The 21,508-nt window shown below is 37.8% G+C and overlaps 3 protein-coding genes across 6 annotated transcripts in view; 2 read left to right on the top strand and 1 right to left on the bottom strand.

Moving 5' to 3' along the window:
• Nucleotides 1-3,074, top strand: part of TTC23L (tetratricopeptide repeat domain 23 like) — a 67,470-nt gene extending 64,396 nt beyond the window's left edge. For both annotated transcript variants that reach the window (XM_070357665.1, XM_070357667.1), the window contains exon 13: nt 489-3,074. The gene's annotated coding sequence lies outside the window, so the exon portion shown is untranslated. The remainder of the gene's footprint in view (nt 1-488) is intronic.
• Nucleotides 3,075-3,655: 581 nt separating this feature from the next.
• RAD1 (RAD1 checkpoint DNA exonuclease) lies at nt 3,656-12,409 on the bottom strand. Of its 3 annotated transcripts, none has more exons than XM_070357659.1 (6): nt 12,271-12,409; nt 11,573-11,858; nt 10,213-10,321; nt 8,668-8,926; nt 6,221-6,319; nt 3,656-5,907 (listed from the first exon to the last, which is right to left on the bottom strand). In XM_070357659.1, exons 2-6 carry the CDS (start codon nt 11,765-11,767, stop codon nt 5,730-5,732), a joined length of 840 nt encoding a protein of 279 aa, XP_070213760.1. In that variant the 5' UTR covers nt 11,768-11,858; nt 12,271-12,409; the 3' UTR covers nt 3,656-5,729. The 3 variants fall into 3 exon arrangements, with proteins under 3 accessions (XP_070213760.1, XP_005911485.1, XP_070213761.1); XM_005911423.2 differs by having other exon boundaries at nt 11,573-11,800; XM_070357660.1 differs by having other exon boundaries at nt 11,573-11,863; nt 12,271-12,403.
• Nucleotides 12,390-21,374, top strand: BRIX1 (biogenesis of ribosomes BRX1). Its single transcript, XM_005911422.2, has 10 exons — nt 12,390-12,699; nt 15,118-15,229; nt 16,661-16,704; nt 18,076-18,146; nt 18,863-18,912; nt 19,040-19,113; nt 19,269-19,319; nt 19,446-19,547; nt 20,539-20,667; nt 20,916-21,374. Exons 1-10 carry the CDS (start codon nt 12,541-12,543, stop codon nt 21,183-21,185), a joined length of 1,062 nt encoding a protein of 353 aa, XP_005911484.1. The 5' UTR covers nt 12,390-12,540; the 3' UTR covers nt 21,186-21,374.
• The last annotated feature ends 134 nt before the right edge of the window (nt 21,375-21,508 follow it).

Raw genomic sequence — 21,508 nt, 5'->3', positions numbered from 1 at the left:
AATCTCTTGGACTAGATTACTTCTAATTCCAGGCCAACTTCTCCAGTATCAGGAAACCAGCATATGGAAATCTTATGGCTGGGAATGATGATGAAAGATCCTCTTTTTAACAATTACAGTGCCTCTGGGCTCTAAATCTCTGTGCTCATGAGGAGAAATCACCTGAAAAGCATGAACAATATATACATGGCCCTAAATTAGATAATTTTTTTTCAGCTGTGATTAAATGCAATCCACATATCTTAGATACACCCCTCACCTGCTGTCTGAATCAAAGGAAGTCCCCTGCTCTTTAGGGAGAAAACCTAAGACTCTTTTGGAGGCCCTTTAGCAGAGTTAGCATTTTAGGGGGATGGTCACTTGGTGAAATAGTTGCCTAAGACTGAGTTCAGCCTTCTAGCTCAATAAGGCAGTGGTTGGTGCTAGAAGGAGGGAGAGATGTCAAAAGCCAAGAAAACATGCACAAATGGTTTTCTCCTTTCCTCTAGGTCTTCTGTTATCAGTAAAGGGAAAACCTCTATCCAGGATAGTCAACAATAAAGCCAACCTGTTGATAACAAGCATTCTTGACCACAAAATATATTTACCAACACCGACAGCAGTGGCAGATCAAAAACAGAACCAAGGATTCTGGGGGGAAAAAAAAGGTCCACTTGACAGTGGCATTACAGGTAAAATACGTATGGCCATTAGAAACCGGGATCCTGTTACCTGAGAGGAAGGAATCTTTTTTAGACACATGCTTTAAGTTAGTTTCTCATGTCACTGGGACTCCCATTACCTTCCATTTCCCCATTTCTAATTTCATTCTTTCCCATTCTGACTTTTAAAAAAAGTTCTGCAGTGCCTAAGTAGTTTATGTGTGAGCATTTTAATACAGTACTTATAAATATCTTTAGCCATAACCTGTTTAGGGTCCCTAAAATTGCTTTGTGTGAGGAAATGTTTGACCTTCTGGAACACTGACCTAACCTGGTTTACTGAAGTCATACCACATTAGAGCCATAAGGCCTTTTTGATTTTTGTAAATGAAGAAAACAGGACAAGAAGGGTTGATTCGTTTGTGGTCAGTCTCGTGACTATAAAGCAGATGGTCACCTGAATCACAGGAGACTACTCTTTCCATCCCACTATGCTGCCCCTACCAGACTGGATTAAAAAGACTTGTTTTGGGAATGGAATGCTCACCAGGGTTGTTAAAATAGAAATCCTAAGGCCCTGAATGGGCTTCCTTGGTGGCTCAGACGGTAAAGAATCTGCCTGCAATGCAGGGGACCTGGGTTCAATCCCTGGGTTGGGAAGATCCCCTGGAGAAGGAATGGCTACCCACTTCAGTATTGTGGCCTGGAGAATTCCATGGACAGAGGAGCCTGGCGGGCTACAGTCCATGGGGCTGCAGAGTCAGACACGACTGAGCGACTTTCAAAAAAAAAAAAAAAGGCCTTGAACCAGTGTGTGTTTAGGAAATTGGCAGTCTCAAATCATATTCCTTTGTGTGTTGAGGGACAGAGGAGAAATCAGATTCAGTTTGTACTATAGCTTTTATTTTTCCCTTGTTATTGCTCCTCAGTTACCTGAGCTGATTTAGTGGAGCTCAAACACCTGTGTCTTTGGGATCCACGTGTTTCTAAGAACATTTCTATCACTCATCAGTGCTTATACAACCACATCTTGGTTCTTCATTCAAGGTATTTTCTCATTTCATTCTGTTTCGTCTGTAAAACCTAGTAATCAGCCAGTATCCACAGTATTAGTAGTGAGCAGTGTTCTGCTGTGGCAGGAGGACATATATACTGGTTTATCCAGTGGTCTGGCCACAGACTGCTAGGCTTCCTCCTAGTAGCTGCCGCTGTCCCTCAGCTGATTCCAAGAGTGCTTTAAGCTTGGCACCCAGGAGCAGGGTTTCTGCTTACAGCTCTGGCCGAAGGCACCTATATTCCACTGACCTTCTCGGCAAGTACTTACAAACTAGTCACTCAGTGACTCACTGCAGATTTTAGCCCTGTTTGGAGATGGGACTGATGTTCTTGCCCAGAATATGCTGAGTTGACTAAAGCAGCCTCAGAAGAGTGGCTTGTTTTCACACACGCAGTTGAAAATAGTTTTTCAACAATGACTGTGATAAAAACAAAGTATTAGAAGTGGCCATTTTGGACTCCATTTTGGGTGGCACTAAAATTTAAAAATTTTACTATTTTGTGAGGTCCCAAAGTCTTAACATTTCCAAACTGACAAACCTCTATCAATAAAACAATAGCATAAAGTGTGTAACCCTGTTGTCTCATCTTATTTTTAGTATCTCCAGTTTTTCTTTGTTGACAGTACAAAATTCCCACCTGTCCCCCAAGATTTTGATTTCAAAATGTTTTATGAAATGGTTTTAATATCCTCCTATCTGACAAAATAGAAAGCTGCCATCTATCTTGGTTCTAAAAGTTTAAAAATGTTACTATTTTTTGAAATCCCCAAGTTTTAAGAAACCACATTGGAAATGTTCAGCACAATACAACTTAATATAAAGTTTCACTCTTGGAAAACTGGAGTTGAGAACTAAGCTCCTTTCTAAACTCATTCAGTGGGAAGCAGCGATCTGGACAACCAATCAAAACACCTGAGGTTTCCAGCCACCCTAGTCCATAAGGTCATACACGGCTTAGACATTCCTTTGGTTATCGGGCACTGAAATTTCTGAGATAGATGAGGGTTAGCTACTTTCTTTCAGTCCCTGTAACTGAATTGGAAAACAAACAAAACCAAGCCCAGCTCAAACTCTCCCACATATAAATTTTAATAAATGTTCATTACCAAGCAGTTTCTGCAACTGGCTCTGGAAGTTCGGTGATGCCTTACCTCCATGTGTTGGCAGTTCACCCATCACTTTGCATTAAAGGTCCACTTAAGGCAAACCTGACAATATTCGAGACGGGACTGTCCTGATCCAGTCAGCAACAAGCAACAGAAATCCCTGGACAAATGGCAGGAAGTAAGTCAAGCCTCAGGCACCAGTCCTAAGGGTACAGACTACAGGCCTCACTAGATTCTCATATTCTTTCCGTAAAGGGATGGGGAACTACTCTGAAATTTAGTTCACATATCCTGAATACCTCTAGTTTTACCAATGAGAGCCACTACTATTAACTAGGAGTTACATCCAGTCAATGAGCTATACATTTTGAAAAGATAACCTACTTCAAACATTTACTCTTTTATTGAGGCTTCTGAAGTGACTGAGATATGGATGCCAGGAACACCCATGCCAGCTGCCTGGGGCATTTCTGATTAGAGGTTGAGCTGTCCACTGCTGGAGCAGGAAAACCCACAGTAGAGCTGCTAACTGCTGCAGAAGAGCATGCAACCTGACACTCATATAAAAATGCTACGAATACAAACTCGGGAAAAGAGAAAATGCTATTTCCCAATTCCTCAGAACCCAGCAGATTTTGTTTCAGGTGGGGACAAGAGCCAGCAGTATGAAGACGGAAAGGGGAAAAGGGAGTCTATGTAGTTCTGAACCCCCCCACTCACCCTAAGCTGTAGGGGCTGCCACATGCTGCCCTTTCAGCAATGGTAACTAATGCTTAGCAGGACTTGAGAGTATCACAGCAACTGTGTGGCTTCTTATAAAAAAAAAAAAAACAAAACAAAACATGTATTACAAGACTTATTTTTATTACAACAGTAAAATTTAACATGTTTTGAATCATTTCATCAGTTCTAGGTGGAAGCATAATCATAAGTTGGGAATAAACTAATTAAAAATAGAAAAAAATAGCTACTGTTAATTTTATTAGAATTACAATTTTAAAATTTATTACAATTTTATTAGAAAGAATATGAGGTAAACTTCAGAAAGGTAAAGCTAAATCTTAGTCTTTTGTGACACGTGAACTCAACTTACAGTCACCAAAGCATCTGCGTTGCACAAGTAAGTGCTCCCCCCAGTGGTCTCTCATAGGAACTTGAACAAAGTTAGGCTAGCAAATTAGGGAGTCAAACAGAACACACATAACTAGAAAATTCTTTATTAAAACATATCTTGATGTTACAGTGACTGAGAAAGAATTAAATTTATTAGCTTCTGAATTCTAAGTAACTCAAGATATGTTCAGCTGAAATAGTAGTCTTAAATGTGCAAAAATGTCAGTCTTATTTAATCATAGGTTCAACTTTCATAGTGACTAATAATCTGAAAGTGGAGGTCCTTTTATCTGATGAATATTTACCTTATCCTGGCACTATTTTAGATACTAGACATGCCAATGGAAAAAAACCAAGTAACTGTCCAGTTTTAAATTTAAAGGAAAATTGTAGTCCTTGAAATGTTTACTGATTAAGTATTTTCATAATTATGTTTTAGACGTGTTTTGTTCTTAATGCTTATTGAGACAAAAAAAAATCTGGACATTTGGCAGATTCAATCATTTCCTTCTTGAACACATACTGTAACTTTACAAAACTCCAACGACTTTTGTACCAGCTGGGCATCCCGAGATTGCCTGGGAGACTTAACTAGTTATCCGGCATTCACCCTGGGCTAAATACCCAGCATTGCATGAGTCGTACAGGTACCCGGGAGCAGCGCCTACGTGCCTGCCCACTGAGATATGCCTTGGTTTGGTTGAGAAACTTAAAAAAAAAAAAAAAATTATTTTTGGTTGTACTAGGTCTTTGTCAAGTGCAAGCTTTTCTCTAGTTGCAGAACACGGGCTCTAGGGCACATGAGCTCAGTAGCTGCAGCTGCCAAGCTCTAGAGTACAGGCTCAGCAGTTGTGGTACAGGGGCATGGCTGCTCCACAGAATGTGGGATCTTCCAGGATCAGGGATGGAACCTGTGTCTCCTGCATTGGCAGGTGGATTCTTTTACCACTGAGCCACTTGGGAAGCCCTGGTTGAGGAACTCTTATAGGCAAATAGAAGGTATCTAATAAGTACTTACTACAATGACTGGTTTTCAGAACAAGATGAAAACCTGTAATTCTGAAGACTGTTTTATATCATGTTCATAAATGCCTTCAAAATGTAAATAAATCATATAATTATTCAGACTTGTTTGATGACACCTAAACTTCAGAACACTTGCAAAGACATCACCTGTAAAAGCAGTCACTTCAATGCAATCAAAATGCTATTTTTAAAAAATATCCTTTAAAACAGTGGTTCTCAAACTTTAGCAAGGATCAGAATCTCGGGGGGTGGGGCGGTGAAGGGGGGAAGCTGTTTAAACTATAGATTGCTGGCCCCACCCTCAGAGTTCCTGACAAGTTTCCAGGTGGTCTAGGCATGACACTCTGAGAACCACTGCTTTATGACAGAGTCTCCAGAATTCCAACTAGGAAGTGATGCCCATATGCTATTGCTTTTTCTAATAGTAAATAAATAAAAGAACATTTCTGATATGGCTTCACCAAACTTCAAATTTTTATACTCTTGGAATGTCCTACTTAAGTAGAATAACACATAAAACTTATGCACCTTGACTTGTAACAATTTCCGTGAGTTCAAAAGACAGAACCACAAACTAGTCCATACTGGATAATCTATGACTACGTGACAACATTACTGACAAAACCTACAGCAACTATCGGGACAGGGACTGTGCTGCTCCTCCTCCCTGCTTCTTCCCCTTACAAAATCTTAACAGGAAGTCATGAAGGGCACTGCGCTCAGCATGAGAACATGACCTACTATGCATGTGTACATAAACAGTGCGTGAACCGCCATACTGAAGACTAAGAGTCAGGAACTTCTTCATCAGGACAGCAGTAATATTCCACAAAGCATATTTGTCCATCTTCATTTCTAATCATATACTGTAATGAGAGAAATCCTCGGTTATCTGTTCGAATAGATACCTTACAAGACAGGACTAATGCCTTTGTAGAGGGTTTCAGTAAAGAAATCTTGTATCTGCAGAAAAGTAAACAAAAAGCTGTTATTTGGACACATTTAAAGCATAATTCCAAGTAAAGGACAGAAGTTAGCCAAGAACTACCAAACAGCAAATATAAGAACAGAATCAAAGAGCTGTCCAATTTGCTAATATTTTCTTCATTTTGAAAATTTAATTCACTATCACAATGCCAAATTCCCATGTAAATCCAGCAACCTACTATTTATTTTTTGCTATACTTTTATCTACACATTGAAAGTCTTAAAAAATTTATTTAATAGAAATATAGTATTTAACCTCACCTTCATCACCAAATGGCAACCTACTGACCTGTTGACCTGGGTCTCACTGCAGTGAAATAATTCCATCAAATCAGAATCTTTGGGATAGTCAAGGTGGGAGCTTCCTGCATTCCCAAAAGTAGATAACCTATAGTAGAAAATGAGCAATTCATTTATTCATTGGTTCAACAATAAGCCACATTAGTATCCAAATAAGCAAACACTTCCTTAAGAAGCTCATTCTGGTGAGTGAAACACATATGTAGACAGCTGTAGACACGGCGCTGTAACAACAACATAATAAAGATTCCTGTAGGATGCTGCAGTACAGAGCTAGCAACTAATAAATGACTTTGAAAAAAGCCAGTCACAGAAGGAATCTAGGGGGCTCTGCCTCAATCTCATTACCTTAATATTACTTTGATATTGTCCTTCCCTCTTCCTCAAATCAGAACCATGTAACAGGAGAGTGGCAGAGTGACGGGCCCTGATCTATGTCAATGGCAAGCCCAGGGCCCTGCCAGCTATGTTTACTGCCACACCAAGCAATTAGGGCTTTTGTGTGTCTCAGACGCTTTTCAGGTTGTTTTATGGTTTTCTTTGCTTGGGAATATCAGTAGTTTGCAGACAATTTGTGAATGTTTATGTTTACTTAACTTACTGATCATTTGTTTTGGAAAGTGAAAAGTGTTAGTGGCTCAAGTCCTGTTCGACTCTTTGTGACTCCATGGACTGAAGCTCACCAAGTTCCTCTGTCCATGGGATTCTCCAGCAAGAATACTGGAGTGGGTTGCCATGCCCTTCTCCAGGGGACCTTCCTGACCAAGGGATCTAACGTGGGTATCCTGCATTGCAGGCAGATTCTTTACCATCTGAGCCACCTGGAATTAACATATATGAGCACTGTATGTGAGCGCTATATGAGCACAGTGATAAAGACCTAGGTGCTTGCTGGCTTTCCCCAGAATCCATCTTTTCCCTCTTCTAACATCACCTCTTTCTCTGAGCCATGTTGTTCATGCCCAGCCATGCTGATGGTTCCCAAATCTATATTTTTAGTCTAGACTGATCTCCTGAACTCTACACCTATCTATCCAACTACTCCCTAGTGCCACAGGCTCAAGTTTAACATATCCAGAAAAAAATATTTCAACTTCCAGTTCCCCACCACCAAATAATTTCCTGTATGGGAGATGAAAAATACCATGATCCATCTAGTCACCCATGCTGAGAGAGATCATGTAGATGAGGAGCCTCTGGAATACTCTGTTTAAAGTGTCTGAAATCTTTAATTCACATCACTGCTTAAGTAGGGTTGCACTCATTTCCATTTTGATTAGCATTTTAACCAATCTTGAGCAAATTCTTTAACTACCTAACCAATAAGAAAAGCCTGCAGTTCTTCTAAAGGAGATACAAAAATAATAATTACACCTCTCATACCGTATGTATTTAACTCCTTTACTCTAATATTCTGAACGATTTCAAAAGAGTAGAAATAAATAAATTCTCTCTCTGATTCTAATCCTGAAGAGTTTTGCCATTTCATTCGTTGGGTCAAAATATGAGAAGCAGCTTGACAGTTTTTGATACTATATTCCTGCTGAAAATTGCCCTCTTAGGAATCTCACCTTGACCATGCCTCCCAAAGTACTCCTGTGCTGGTTCCCTAATCTTAACGGCATGTAATTTTGTTCTCTCTAAGGTGTTTCACGTATAGCCTCATCATCTTGATTTTAAGCTTTTCCTTCCTGTAGTGCTTAATGTTGGAGAAGGCAATGGCAACCCACTCCAGTACTCTTGCCTGGAAAATCCCATGGACGGAGGAGCCTGGTAGGCTGCAGTCCATGGAGTTGCTAAGAGTAGGACACGACTGAGCGACTTCACTTTCACTTTTCACTTTCATGCATTGGAGAAGGAAATGGCAACCCACTCCAATGTTCTTGCCTGGAGAATCCCAGGGACAGGGGAGCCTGGTGGGCTGCCGTCTATGGGGTCGCACAGAGTCGGACACGACTGACACGACTTAGCAGCAGCAGCAGCACTTAATGTAAATATGCACACTATAGGTGATTGATACTTAAGTGAATGAACCATGTATAGAAAACACCTATTCCCTCCAGCATCTGTACTAACTTGGGAAAAAGAGATACCACATGCTGTAAACACCTTTTGCAAAAGTTTAAGCTCAATTTTCCTCACAATGCAACTGATCTATGATGGTAAGTAGAACAGCAATGAAATGATCACTAGTTTATGAACTCAGAGATGGGGCTACTCTTCTAGAAACCAACACTACCTATGAAGCTTTATAGTGAGTTAGTCTTCCTGGGTCTTCTAGTGTCCTGACACATAAAAGTATGAACTAAGAGTAGAAGCTCTCTGAAGTTCTGAAAATTTTCATAACCTGGGTAACAAAAACTGCATTCTAAGAAAATGTGTAAGCAGGTAGATGGAGTAAACTACATTAACCAGGACTGCAGGGCTTTCAAGTACCTGAAATAAGGTTTATCTGGAGACATGGTGATCTGCAGGACCTCACTCGTCATATCCAACTCGGAAAATGCTTCACGGAGCCCCTCTGACTGCAGAATAATTTTATTAATGACATTGGTGCTGCAGAAATCAAAATCCAGAGTCTCCTCAGGCTCCTGAGTGTTGATTTTACACACTGTCACCACGCCTCCTTCTTCCAGAAACAGCATCAGAGGGTAACCATAACCTTGGTAACACATCCGAAGTGCAGTAAAAGTCCCTGCAATGGAAACAAATACTACTCTGGGCTTAGCTTTAGAGCTCTGGGCTCAGTTTCTCCTCAAATCATGCCTAAAACTCAAGAACATTTTACCGTGTCCATTTCTAGCATATATGTATGTATATCCTTATGAGAAGGGATCACATCTTTCCTGATGATAGTTGTGTGTAGACAATTCCAAAAATAACTGCAAAAAATTGGGAATAAAATGTAACTCTTTGAAATCATTTTCCAGGTTGAAAAAAAAAACACTTTAGAGATAGCTAGGTGATTATATATAAATATACAACTTCAGGATGGAGAATCTATACAGTCCATATTGCATGTATTAATAATAACTGTTGTAGGATAGATTATGCTATTCTTGAAGGTTCAATCTGGATTGCTTTCATATTGTCTTATTATAACATCAATGTATTCACTGTGATAAGGACCCTTCCAACGTTTTCTACTGGGAGATACTCTTTATATTTCACCACATCTTAAGGTCTAATTGGGAGAAAAAGGGTGGTTAATGGAGGTTAGGGTTTTAGCTCTGCAAAACTAGTACTAAAGAGGAGAAGGACTATGACAGGACACTCTACTCCTCTTAGTGGGTGGAGAACCACACTGAGGAATGGAAGAAGGCAGGTACTTTTATGGAAAACCAGTTGGGGATCACTGCATTAGAAAATGTATAATTTTAACCAATTCCTGACAATTCCGGAACTGTCAGTACACAATTAAAACATATTTTCTAGAGGACCATAACTGATCCTTTCCTATGAAGTAAAAATCATTCTTCTGGGGTTTCCTTGTAGTTTTAACTATTGTTAAAAGTATATGACTATTTTAAAGAAAAGCATTTAGGAAAATAAACTGAATTTATAAATAGGGCTTAAAGAAAAAAGAGCAAATGTCAAACACAGTGAACTGGGACTCAGGACAACTGGTATCTGTTTTTCTCTGCCACTAACTATAATTCTTGACAAATTAGGGAAAAGAAGCAATTAAAATATATTTCTCAATGTTAAACATATTTAAGACATGTTCAAAGTATTCTTTTGATTAGTTCAAATTTAAAATCCTAAAAGCTTTGTAAATTAAAAGGTGAATGTAAATTAAGAACCATTAGCATCTACTAATATTATGAAAAATCAGAATATATGATTGTGGCAAATGAAAAATAAATTGGCAATTAATTTTTTAAACAAATGTTTATACTACTTATATTCTAATAATTTTCCCTGTATTTTTCTGACCATCCAGAAATGCTTTTATGTTATTATGACAATAAAATAGTTCACCTGGCACAGGACTTGATCCAAAAATAGATAAACAGTCTAAAAGGACAGTTAAATTAATTCGAAAAGTAACAGACTCTTCTTGAACTCTAAATTCTTGAAATATTCCAGCCTATAAAAAAAAAAGTAAATGTGAAAAAATGATAATGCACACATACAATTCTAGAGCTGACTTTATGTTTTTAAAATAACAATATTGTGCTAAACCCATGAAAATAATTTGATTATCAGTCAACACATCTTAAACTTTTTCAACTGAGATCCATTAGAATACTACTACTCAGTAGTTGAAGGTGAAACTGATTTCAGTCTGATGCAAAACTTTATGAAAAGGTCCTTCATCTATCTCCTTGGAGCTAAACTATCTCCTACATGACTCTCCCTTGTCTTCTTTTTGTGCCCATCAGTTGGGCTAAGGTCATGTGGAAAACAGCCAAACAAATTAGACAATGCATGAGTAATAACTGACTCTCAATTTCTTTTTGAGGACAGGAACCATGTCTGATTAATCCCTCTATACCTGAGGTCATACTGTGCCCTTAGGTGTTCCAAAAACATGCTAAATTAAATGTGAAATCCTATCTGAACCATACAACTATTACTTTGTAAGAACAAACAGATTATAACCAATAAGAGGAAAAAATACTAACAGGGAAGTAGTGCACAAGAGCATATACTACAGAAACAAATGTTGTGGGTTCTCATCCCACCTAAGCCACTTGCCAGCCATAGGACTGCTGACAAATCACTTAGTGTCTCAGTTTCCACAAATGTAAAATGGGAATAATAATAGAACCACCTCATAGGACTGTAGGACTGTTGACTTTTTTTAATTTATCAAAATAAATTTATTAAAAGTATTCAAAGACCACTTCAAAGTTTAGCCGCCATCAGTACAGTTTTGGCACTCATAATGACATTGTCATTTTCTACACAAAACACTCATTTTAGTACAAACACCAATTGACAGTTCAAACACATATCGTTTCAGTTTTAGAGTTATGTGAGACAACAGTACTGATGATCTGTAGTCATGGGAACTTCAGTACCCTTGCACATAGTAACCGTATATTACCTAGAACTAAAGAAACTACATCTAAACCACTATTGTGAGCATTAAATGATTTAAATATATAAACATACAAAACACTCAGAAAAAGTGCCCACCTATAGTTTAAAATATTTTAGACATTATTAACCATTATTTCTGTAAAACACGATAGGAAAAGGATTTGTTACCAGGAGAGAAAAAGAATTCAAATAATGATATTTTGTGCTCCAACTTAAGTAAGGACCCTTGGAATTCATTGAGCTGGGTGAAGAATGTCATATGTCACCGGATTAAAGGTGCCAACTTCCATACCTGAATAAAAGCATTTGCTTGTACACATTTTGCGTTTTCCACTGTAACCTTGATTCCATTTTTAGTAGCGAAACACGTGGCATGTTCTCGGAAATGAATAGCCTTCAAGATAGTGGAGAGGTTCCTGACGTTGTCAAGGCTGGCCACTAAGCAGTAATCATTCTCGTCTGGGATCCGCTGGGTTAGGAGGGGCATGGTCCACGGCGCATGCGGCCCCGAGGGATGCTCCTGATGAGATGCGACAGTAAAACTCCCCGTCCAGGCTGACGAGGCCCGCGATTTCAACCTGCGCTGAGCCGAGTGGAAGAGGCCTGGACGCTGAACTCGCCGAAGTAGGGACTGAAACCCCACCTCTGCCACTTAACTATCTCTAACTTTGGGGGAAATTACCCTGTAAACTAGGGTTTCGTCGTCTTTAGTAAGGAGACAGTAACACGAAAAGTTAAGAAGGACAGAAATACGCAACTAGCACGGTCAACCGGGGTCAGTTTCGCCAAGCCAAACAGAGGCTCCGCTTCCTCAGTCAGAGAAGAGGTGTCCCGCGCCTCCAATCTTGCTTCTAACAGGATATGCGCTACGGGGGCGGGCTTGAGTCCTTGGAAGGTCCTTCAAGAGACCCAGACAACCACCCACCACCACTCACCAGCCCACGACCCGCTTACAGACTTGTCTTGGGATCCCCAGCGCCCAAACCCTACCTGTGCGCAGCGCCCGGATGCAGCTCCTAGAAAACTGCGGAAGAAGTGGAACGGCTCCCGCCACTCTATTCAGATTTGCCGGTCACCTCGGCCACCGTCACCACAGAGATAGAAGAGGCCTAGAGAGCCGACCGGGCCGTACCATAAAGACGGGAAAGAGGCACCATAGAGCTGCAGGACTGTGGAGCTGGGGGCCGGGACCATAGAGACGGGAAGGCGGAGCGAGCGGCAGAGCCGGAAGGAAGGCCCAGAGCGAAGGCGCGGAGCAAGATGGCAGCGACCAAGAGGAAACGGCGTGGAGGCCTGGCGGTTCAGGCGAAAAAGTTGAAAAGAGACGCGAAAGGTGGCAAGCTGCCGGCTAAGGCGAACGACGTATCAGAGGAGGCGGCAGAAGAAGAGAAAGATCGTATCCCAGGCCCAGTTTGCAAGGTAAAGGGGGCTTTGCGGCCGCGGCTCCACGCGCTTTCGTTGTGGTACCTACCTGATTACCGCTCTGCGGGTTTCAGAGATGCTGGGGGTGTTACGGGAGCTCCGTCTCAGCTCTCGGCGGGACCAGCTGCCGCCTTTACATCTAACCCTAGTGCACGTGGCTGCACTCTTGGCAGGCTGCTGACTGAGCAACTTGACCGATTTCAAAGCTGTTACTGCTCGCAGAGAAGCGACTTTCGGCGACTGTTACAGTGTTTTGTCTTCATTTCCTTCGTTTTTTGTTGTCGGAGAAAGGAATTCTAACTTAAACTTGTTTGTCTCTCTCGAGTATATATCCCTTCCAGTGATGGGATAGCCAGAATATTTCCGTATTCTGAATGTTGAAGCTGGTTATGCGGTTCTTTAAAAAGCTACTGTCCTTTGGGACTGTGCTTTAGACGTGATTTTTTTTTTAAATTTTACTTTAATTGGAGGATAATTGCTTTACAATGTTGTGTTGTACAGTTTTCTAATGTACAACAACGTTAATCAGCCATAAGTATACATATATCCATTCCCTCTTAAATCTCATTCCCATTCAATCCCCGACTTGATTTGTAACTCTGAAGGGATACGAAAAACTAGGGTAGATACTGTGAGTTTTTAGGTGTATTCGACAAAGTTTTAATGTGCCAAGCACTGTAAGAAGTTAGGTTTCCCGTGCTTTGGGATTGCAAAACTAAAACGTGACCACTTTCTCCTAAAATATTGGAGTTTAGAAGGAAACTAAGAACTGATATGTAAGTTGATGGGTTTTTTTTTTTCCAGAAGAAGGTGAACACAAGTTGTTGAATCTTTCATTCATCTTAAGCTAGATAAAATACTGTGGAGACAATTCGTCTGATTTAGTAATTTCCTTCCGTCGTCCCCCGCCACCCCCACAACAGCTTAGCATGCTGCTGCTGCTGCTAAGTCGTGTCCGACTCTGTGCGACCCCATAGACGGCAGCCCACCAGGCTCCCCCGTCCCTGGGATTCTCCAGGCAAGAACACTGGAGTGGGTTGCCATTGCCTTCTCCAGTGCATGAAAGTGAAAGTGAAGTCGCTCAGTCGTGTCTGACTCCTAGCGACCCCATGGACTGCAGCCTACCAGGCTCCTCCGTCCAGGGGATTTTCCAGGCAAGAGTACTGGAGTGGGGTGCCATTGCCTTCTCTGACAGCTTAGCATAGATCTGTATATACCACGTAGTGAATGACAGGTAAATTTGGCAAGCGCTGGGAAAGGAGTTAGCTTTGAGGAATGAAAGATAAGCTTGAATTCTAACCCTGATATTAATTAACGGGGACATTTTGAACTCTTCTCATTTGCAAACTAAGGAAAAAAATGTAATTTACTCTTTGTGAAGAGTAAACTAGACCTGTAGATTATCTGTAAATGTTAGTGTTCTCATTCTTCCCTTTAGGAGCTAAAAAGAAATGTGATAGTATCTGTCATCTGAGTCATAATATGAAATTTTTTATGTAAGTGCAGGAGATAAAGATTCCTTTAGAATAACCAGGTAAGGGATCATGAAGGATTTAGCCTTTGAATTGTATCCCAAGGTAAGGGCAAAATTTCTGTATTCAAAAATGAGAGGGAACAATATAAGTCCAGAGGGAGAGAAAAAAACTAATCAGAGGTGTTAAAGTGGATGAAATGCTGACTTGAAAAAAAAAAACAACAGCCAAATTGGCTAAAGTATAGGTAGAAATATAAATGTGCTTTAGAATCTAGTGTTAAAGCTGTGTCGTTTTGAACTTTGTTTAGAAAACCCTGGAAGATAAAGATGTGATTGGAGCGAGCAGGTGGTAGTCCACCTTGTCTATTGGAGGAGCTCCTGGCAGGGAGGACTAGCATTTGAAGATCTGCAATTGTTATGAGATTATAAGAATCTGAACCTTGAAGGCAGTATCACTAAGAGAGGACTAAGAGTTGTTGGAAAGAGAAATTGACAGCGTTTACTGGTGCTTATGATATGAGATAATGGAAGATTCAAAGCATGGGGGACTGAAATGATGGTGACATCATCAGAAAAATAGTAAGGGAGTTTACCAGCTTTTAAGATTTGGCATCCTAAAGTTGAATTTGAGGTAAGTCAGATACTGGATTATTTGAGCTAGAAAGAGTTCCTTATCTTTCTGTAGAGTTAGTTGACAGTGAAAGCTGTGAGAGTGATTATGAGAACTGTCATAATCAGGAGGAGGAACTGGAGAAATTGAAGAAAAACAAAGGGAAGCCAAGGAGGTTTCTGGAAAGCAGCTGGGATCAGTAAATGCTACTGAGATTGAATTAAAGGCTGAGGTCAGGATTGTTTGGGTTGCTACTTGGAAGCATTTATTTTTAAGCAAACAAGATAGATTCACCATGAAATGTTAAAATTCTCACACTTTTTTCCTTTAGGGAAAGTGGAAAAATAAGGAACGGATTCTCATCTTTTCTTCTAGAGGAATAAATTTCAGAACAAGACATTTAATGCAAGACTTGAGAATGTTGATGCCTCATTCTAAAGCAGGTGCTTTTATATCATATGTGTTAAAATTTCATATTTGTAAACTTGCCTGTTTATATATTTTCACTTCTAGTCACACTTGTTCATTCAGCATGTCAGGTAAAGAACAACGACTTCTCAGAAGTTTTATCTGTTCAGTGCCAAGATTTTTCCAATTAATATTTTTTAGAAATTCTCTGCAAAATGCATTAACCATTGTCTTCTCTAAAACATTTTTTGAAAATCCAGCAATGACTTTATTATAATGTTCTCAGAGGCCATGAGCTGGTTTGTCCTTCTAAATTAATCAAGACTGCTATGTATTATTTTCTGCATTCAAAACAAAACAAAAAACTGTTCTTATTAAAAACTTAATGTACCCGGAGTATGATTTGAAGAACCTTTAAGTTGGGGCTCAGTCTATTAAATGCCAAGCTTTTTCTTTTATAATGGGATGTCTTACAGGCAAATGAAAAACATTTAGTAATGGGATTTGGAACCATGACAGTGTTCTCATGCAGCTGTATTTTGTGCCTGGGTTGGGAGGTGCTTAGGTTTTAATTCTTGGTAATAACATAACAGTGTTTCTGAATAAAATAACAGTGTTTCTGAAACTGAGGTCTGTAGTTACATAAAGAGAATTTTAATTTGTATTGTTTCCTAAGCGAGTGTTTCTAAAACCTGTGTCCTAAAATTGGTTTGTGAGAATTTTCCTGCTTTGGAAAGAGATTAATAAAATGAGGTAGACCTCATTTTATTGTGCTTCACTTTTTTGCAATTTGTTTTTTTCTCCATATGCAGACTTGTGGTAACCTTGTGTCAAGCAAGTCTCTTGGCGCCGTTTTTCCAATGGCATTTATTTGCTCACTTTGTATCTCTGTCACATTTTGGTAATTCTTGCAGTGTTTCAAACCTTTTCATTATTATTTTGTGATCTGTGATCAGTGATCTTTGAAGTTACTACTGTGGCTCACTGGAGGCTCAGATGATGGTTAGCATTTTTTAGCATTAAAATATTTTTAAATTAAGGCATGTAGGTTGTTTATTTAGACGTAGTGTGTTTGTACATCTGATACTACGGTATAGTATAAGCATGACATTTATAAGCACTAGGAAATGAAAAAAAATTTATGTGACTTGCTATCTTTCAATATTCTCTTTATTACGGTCATCTGGAACTGAACAGGCAGAATCTCTGAGGTATGCCTGCACACAAAGAAACACTGCCTAGATCTTTATAATTCCTGAGGACTATTTTCAATCACTCATTTTTGCATTTCAAAAGAACAAGATTTTTAAAGAGGTCATTTGTCTTCAGCTCTAATCATTTTGAAGATCAATCTCATTTAAACTGAAAATTATAAAGATACTTAATATTTAATTTTCTAGAAAGTAGGAGTGATTTGATTGAAGTAGCTTTGAAATCTTTTTAATTGTTTTTTTTTCTTTTTACAGATACTAAAATGGATCGTAAAGATAAATTATTTGTGATTAATGAGGTAATTTAAGAAAATAAAGTAAAATATTCTAGCAGCACTATTTAGAAACTATTTTAGAACATGAGAAGTTGATCATTTAAAAAATAAATCAGTTATCCAGTGACTTAAGTTGTTTTATATAAGATACGCAAACTTTAATTATGTACCTTCTAAAATTTTTTATAGTACTCATTGTCTATTTCACACAGTTTAGTGCTTCAGTATGTATTATTTCTTGGTCATTCTTAAATTTGTCTTCTCTCAATAAACATATTGAGGAAAGTATTTTGCTAGTATTAAAAGCAGTGCATATGATATTTGCTCTTAAGGTATTATGAACTAGTAATAGGTTAAAATTTCAAAGTAGTGTTGAAGACTAAACTTCCATTTTTAAAGCAAATTTTTTTAAAACTTAGAAGAATTGTTTTAAAAAACAATTAGATACTTAGATACTTCTTTTTAGTTATTAGAAAGGCTTCTGTTATTCATTTAGCACAAAATTTTGAAGCCCTGTTCTATCATGGGATTATTCTATAGAAACAGTGTTAAAAGAAATGCCCCTGTCGTCATGGAACTTACATTCTAATGAGGGAGTCAGGCCCCTAATAGGTAGTATAATTTCAAGTGAAGATAGTAGACATAAACAGGATTTGGATTGCAGCAACTAAAGCTCACAACTTAGCATGTAGTTGTATTTATTCCGAGAAAGTAAGCAACAAAAGCATTGGGTTGATGAATTCTTTAAGCCTCAGGTAGTATATATATATTAATTTATAAATACTACAGTAATAAAGGACATCATTCCCTTATTGCTTTTGTGCATTTCTCACTTGCGACTTTATAAATCTTTAAGACGTTGAAGTTTACTTCAACTTGAAATAGGTTTTGTATACTCCTTAGTGATTTTACAGAACCAAATCACAGAAATGGTAGTACAGATGAGGAAGAAAAAACAAATTTCTTGAGCTTAAAATAGAACAGCAAAAGAGTTAAACATCAAAGTAATGGTTATAAAGGATGTTTTTGGTTCTTTAAGGACTGTTTTTCTACAATTGGTGAGGTTGTAATGTGCTTTATTCCTGGGGTTGTCTGTTTTTAATCTTAGTAGTTTGTACACAGCAATATGGTCAGAAGAAGAGGTTCCCCAAGGGAGGCCAGTTAAAATGCTAGACCAAAAAGAGTAGCTGTTTCCGTCAAAGAGGTGGGCAGAGCATAGTTTACCTTATGCAGAAAATCTAAACATTTCTGCAAATAAATCTACTTTGATTTAGACCTTTGTAACCTCTTAACCTGCTGAAGTATTCTTAGAGGAATCTGAATATTCATTCTTTGAATTGCTTTAGATCTTAGTTTTATTATGTATTTCATTTTTCTATACTTTGCTCCATTTAGGTTTGTGAAATGAAAAACTGCAATAAATGTATCTATTTTGAAGCTAAGAAAAAACAAGATCTCTATATGTGGTAAGAGAATGTATTTTTTTTTAATTTTTTAAATTATGAAAGTATAACACATTTACAGAAGACTTAGAAAATAAAAGTTATAGTTCCACAATATATTGCAATTATTTTTTAGTAGATTAATTATGATTTTTAGTTGGAGTTTCAATATCAAACTCTCAAAAATTAATAGAATGAATAGACGGAAAAGTAGAAGAATATAGTGGACTTGAAAAGCACTGTGAAACAATTCAATATAATTAAGATTTATCCAGTTTCACACAACAGCAGGATACAAATTCTATTCAAGTTCCCAGAGACTGTAAACCAGGAGACACTGGAACATATCTAGGGATGTACAACAAATGCAAAAATTCCATGGTTTAAAGGTATTGAAATCATACAGAGTCTTTTCTTTTAAAACTGTGAAATTATGTTAGAAATCAATATCAAAAGAGAATGTATTAATTAAATTTGGGAATATGTGAGTATTGTTAGCACTTTATGGTATCTTTTCTTTTTTTTAAACTTGCATTTTATGTTTTTGACTGCACCATGTGGCATGTGGGATCTTAGTTCCCAGACCAGGGATCAAACCTGTGCCGCCTTGCTTTGGAAGTGCAGACTACCACTAGACCACCAGGGAAGTCTTTGTGATATCTTTTAAATCGAGCTGGCAGTAAGTTTTTACTACATTCTAAATTCTAATTAGTTGAAAAAGCTTCTTTTATATTTTTTAGGCTTTCAAATTCACCTCATGGACCATCTGCTAAATTCCTTGTTCAAAATAGTAAGTTGACTCAATTTAAATTTTTTTTGTGAGAAAATTGAAAATAATCTTTTGGGATAATTGAAAATAATCTTTAGGGATAATTGTGCCAAAGTTATAACTATTTTTGTTGTTATAATTTTTCTAGTTCATACCCTAGCTGAGCTAAAGATGACTGGAAACTGTTTAAAAGGTTCTCGGCCCCTCTTGTCTTTTGACCCTGTAAGTTTCTCATTCAGTGTATGAGGTTTAATTTTCTTACTGTGCATTGTTGTTTTTTTTGAGTGGATATAGTTGTATAATTCAATTTAGTTAATAAAACACAACTTTAAGCAAAATTAATGTTGTCAAATAATATGTTCACTTTATTCTTATAGGCTTTTGATGAATTACCACATTATGCTTTGTTAAAAGAACTCTTAATTCAGGTAAATATCTTTACTAGAAACTGTTTTTAGTAAAATATTATAAATAAGTGTCTTCCTTTTAACTTTATCTAAAACACACATGGTATGTCATAGAATACAGAACTCACGCGTCCCTTTTGCCACCAGATCTTCAGTACACCACGGTACCATCCCAAAAGCCAGCCGTTTGTGGACCATGTGTTTACATTCACCATTTTGGATAATAGGATATGGTTTCGGAACTTTCAGGTTAGCTTTTGTTTTTAATTATATAAGTTAGTATATATAGTGTTTATGATGTAGAATAGGAAATGATACTCTTTTTCTCTTAAATAGCTTTCTTTTCCCTACAGACTTGTAGTAAATAACCCCTATTTCATAATCTAAGTTCATGGCTATCAGCTGAGTATGGATTTTCTCACAAGTCATTATACATTGAATAAAATATAAGTTTCTCTCCTAAGAGGTTTTAGAGTCTGCTGGGGCTGGGGCGGGGTTTTAGACTTAGAAAAACATAGCCCCCATAGAAAATATTTGATGAGAACTATTAGATGAGTCATACAGTGATTCATTCAGGAGGAGTGGTGGATGAAAACAGCAAGACAGAATTTCAGACAGCGTGTGAAATAAACTGGGCTTTTTTCTGCTTGTGTTAAGCAGAAAAGATATGTGAGTTAAACATAGCCCCTTCTTAACCTCTGAATGCAGGCCTGCCTTAAACAACAATAGTAGTATTTGTGGTTCAGAAGTTGCTCCTTAATTCCACAGTCAGTAGCCATTCAAAAATAAATTTTGCCGTGTATCCTTTTATATGCCTTTTAATCTAATTTGAATTAGATTTATAAAAACAACTCAAGGATTGATTTAAATTTTGAAAGAGTGCCCCATAGGGTGCTTGAATATTCACATTTTGTTATCATGGTTGCAGTTTTAAATAATTATTTGACCAGTTTTGCAAGAAGACATGTGTTGTGAGAAGCTAGATACAGACCAGATTGAAATGACTCAATTTTAAAGACACACTGAAAAGACTTTTATATTTTCCTATGACAACTGCCTGTAACCAGTAATACATTTCAGAAAATATTGATGATTCGGCATTTGCCAAGTTTCCCTTCCACCTTAGCTTTATTGGGTATCAGTCCTTTTAGGCACATTTGTAATGAGGATATAGCCCGTGTACCATTTAGAAGTATTTTATTCAAATCAAAATGAAATGTTTTCCTTTTTTTAATTAAAGATCATTGAAGAAGATGCTGCTCTTGTAGAAATAGGACCCCGTTTTGTCTTAAATCTTATAAAGATTTTCCAGGGAAGTTTTGGAGGACCAACTTTGTATGAAAATCCTCACTACCAGTCACCAAACATGGTAAGCTGTTTCTATTCTGTGGTCCTTGATGTCCTAAAACTCTTGGGCCAAAGTAATTCTGTCAAATAAGTGTTCTGTTAACTGTGAAACTGAATTTGGCTTTTGCTGCATCCAGTCTTACAGATTACTTTTTTTTTTTTTTGATGATGCAGGGTGAAGGGAAATAGGTATCATAAGTGAATGTCCTTGCCATGTATAAAATGTTTATTTTTATTCAAGAGCACCTTTCATATTTTTTTTGTTTCTAGCATCGGCGTGTCATAAGATCCATCACAGCTGCAAAATACAGAGAGAAACAGCAAGTGAAAGATGTGCAGAAGCTGAGAAAGAAAGAACCAAAGACTATTCTTCCCCATGATCCCACTGCAGATGTTTTTGTTACGCCAGCTGAGGAAAAGCCGGTAGAAATACAGTGGGTGAAACCAGAGCCAAAAGTCGATTTGAAAGCCAGAAAGAAAAGGATTTACAAAAGACAAAGAAAAATGAAACAGAAGATGAGCAGTGGGAATGCAAAATGAATCAATGGAGAACTAATTTGACTTCAGTTGTTTTATATTTATTTTGTGTTCAATGTGTAAATACTTTTGTTATTTGCGATGACCTTACATCTAATTAGTGTGACATTTAAAAGAAAAAACTTAAGATTTTGTGACTTTGGTCCAGGTGGGTCTATGTTTTTCTAAATAAAATATCACCAGAACTCATCACCTAATTTGTTTTTCTTTTTAAAGCTTTACATATTACTAAAAATTTAGCACACTTAAAGTTTAGGCCCACTGTCTTGGATTAAAATTTTCAGTTTATTAAAGCTGAAATTCAGGCAGATTTACTGGGTTGTTGT

The sequence above is a fragment of the Bos mutus genome, chromosome 20, assembly GCF_027580195.1.
Source record: "Bos mutus isolate GX-2022 chromosome 20, NWIPB_WYAK_1.1, whole genome shotgun sequence".
In the NCBI taxonomy this organism is placed as follows: Eukaryota; Metazoa; Chordata; class Mammalia; order Artiodactyla; family Bovidae; genus Bos; species Bos mutus.
The sequence above is the reverse complement of the archived record's forward strand: the minus strand, read 5'-3'. Positions and strand labels throughout refer to the sequence as shown.

What these genes read in the sequence shown, in the direction of transcription:
- RAD1 (XM_070357659.1), bottom strand. Translation starts at nt 11,767, where the DNA reads ATGCCCCTCCTAACCCAGCGGATCCCAGACGAGAATGATTACTGCTTA. An exon ending in CCAGATAAACCTTATTTCAG is followed by an intron (nt 6,320 to 8,667) that starts GTACTTGAAAGC and finishes TTTCTACTATAG; the next exon opens with GTTATCTACTTTTGGGAATG. An exon ending in AGTGAGACCCAGGTCAACAG is followed by an intron (nt 5,908 to 6,220) that starts GTCAGTAGGTTG and finishes ACTTTTCTGCAG; the next exon opens with ATACAAGATTTCTTTACTGA.
- BRIX1 (XM_005911422.2), top strand. Translation starts at nt 12,541, where the DNA reads ATGGCAGCGACCAAGAGGAAACGGCGTGGAGGCCTGGCGGTTCAGGCG. An exon ending in GATGCCTCATTCTAAAGCAG is followed by an intron (nt 15,230 to 16,660) that starts GTGCTTTTATAT and finishes TTCTTTTTACAG; the next exon opens with ATACTAAAATGGATCGTAAA. An exon ending in AATTATTTGTGATTAATGAG is followed by an intron (nt 16,705 to 18,075) that starts GTAATTTAAGAA and finishes TGCTCCATTTAG; the next exon opens with GTTTGTGAAATGAAAAACTG.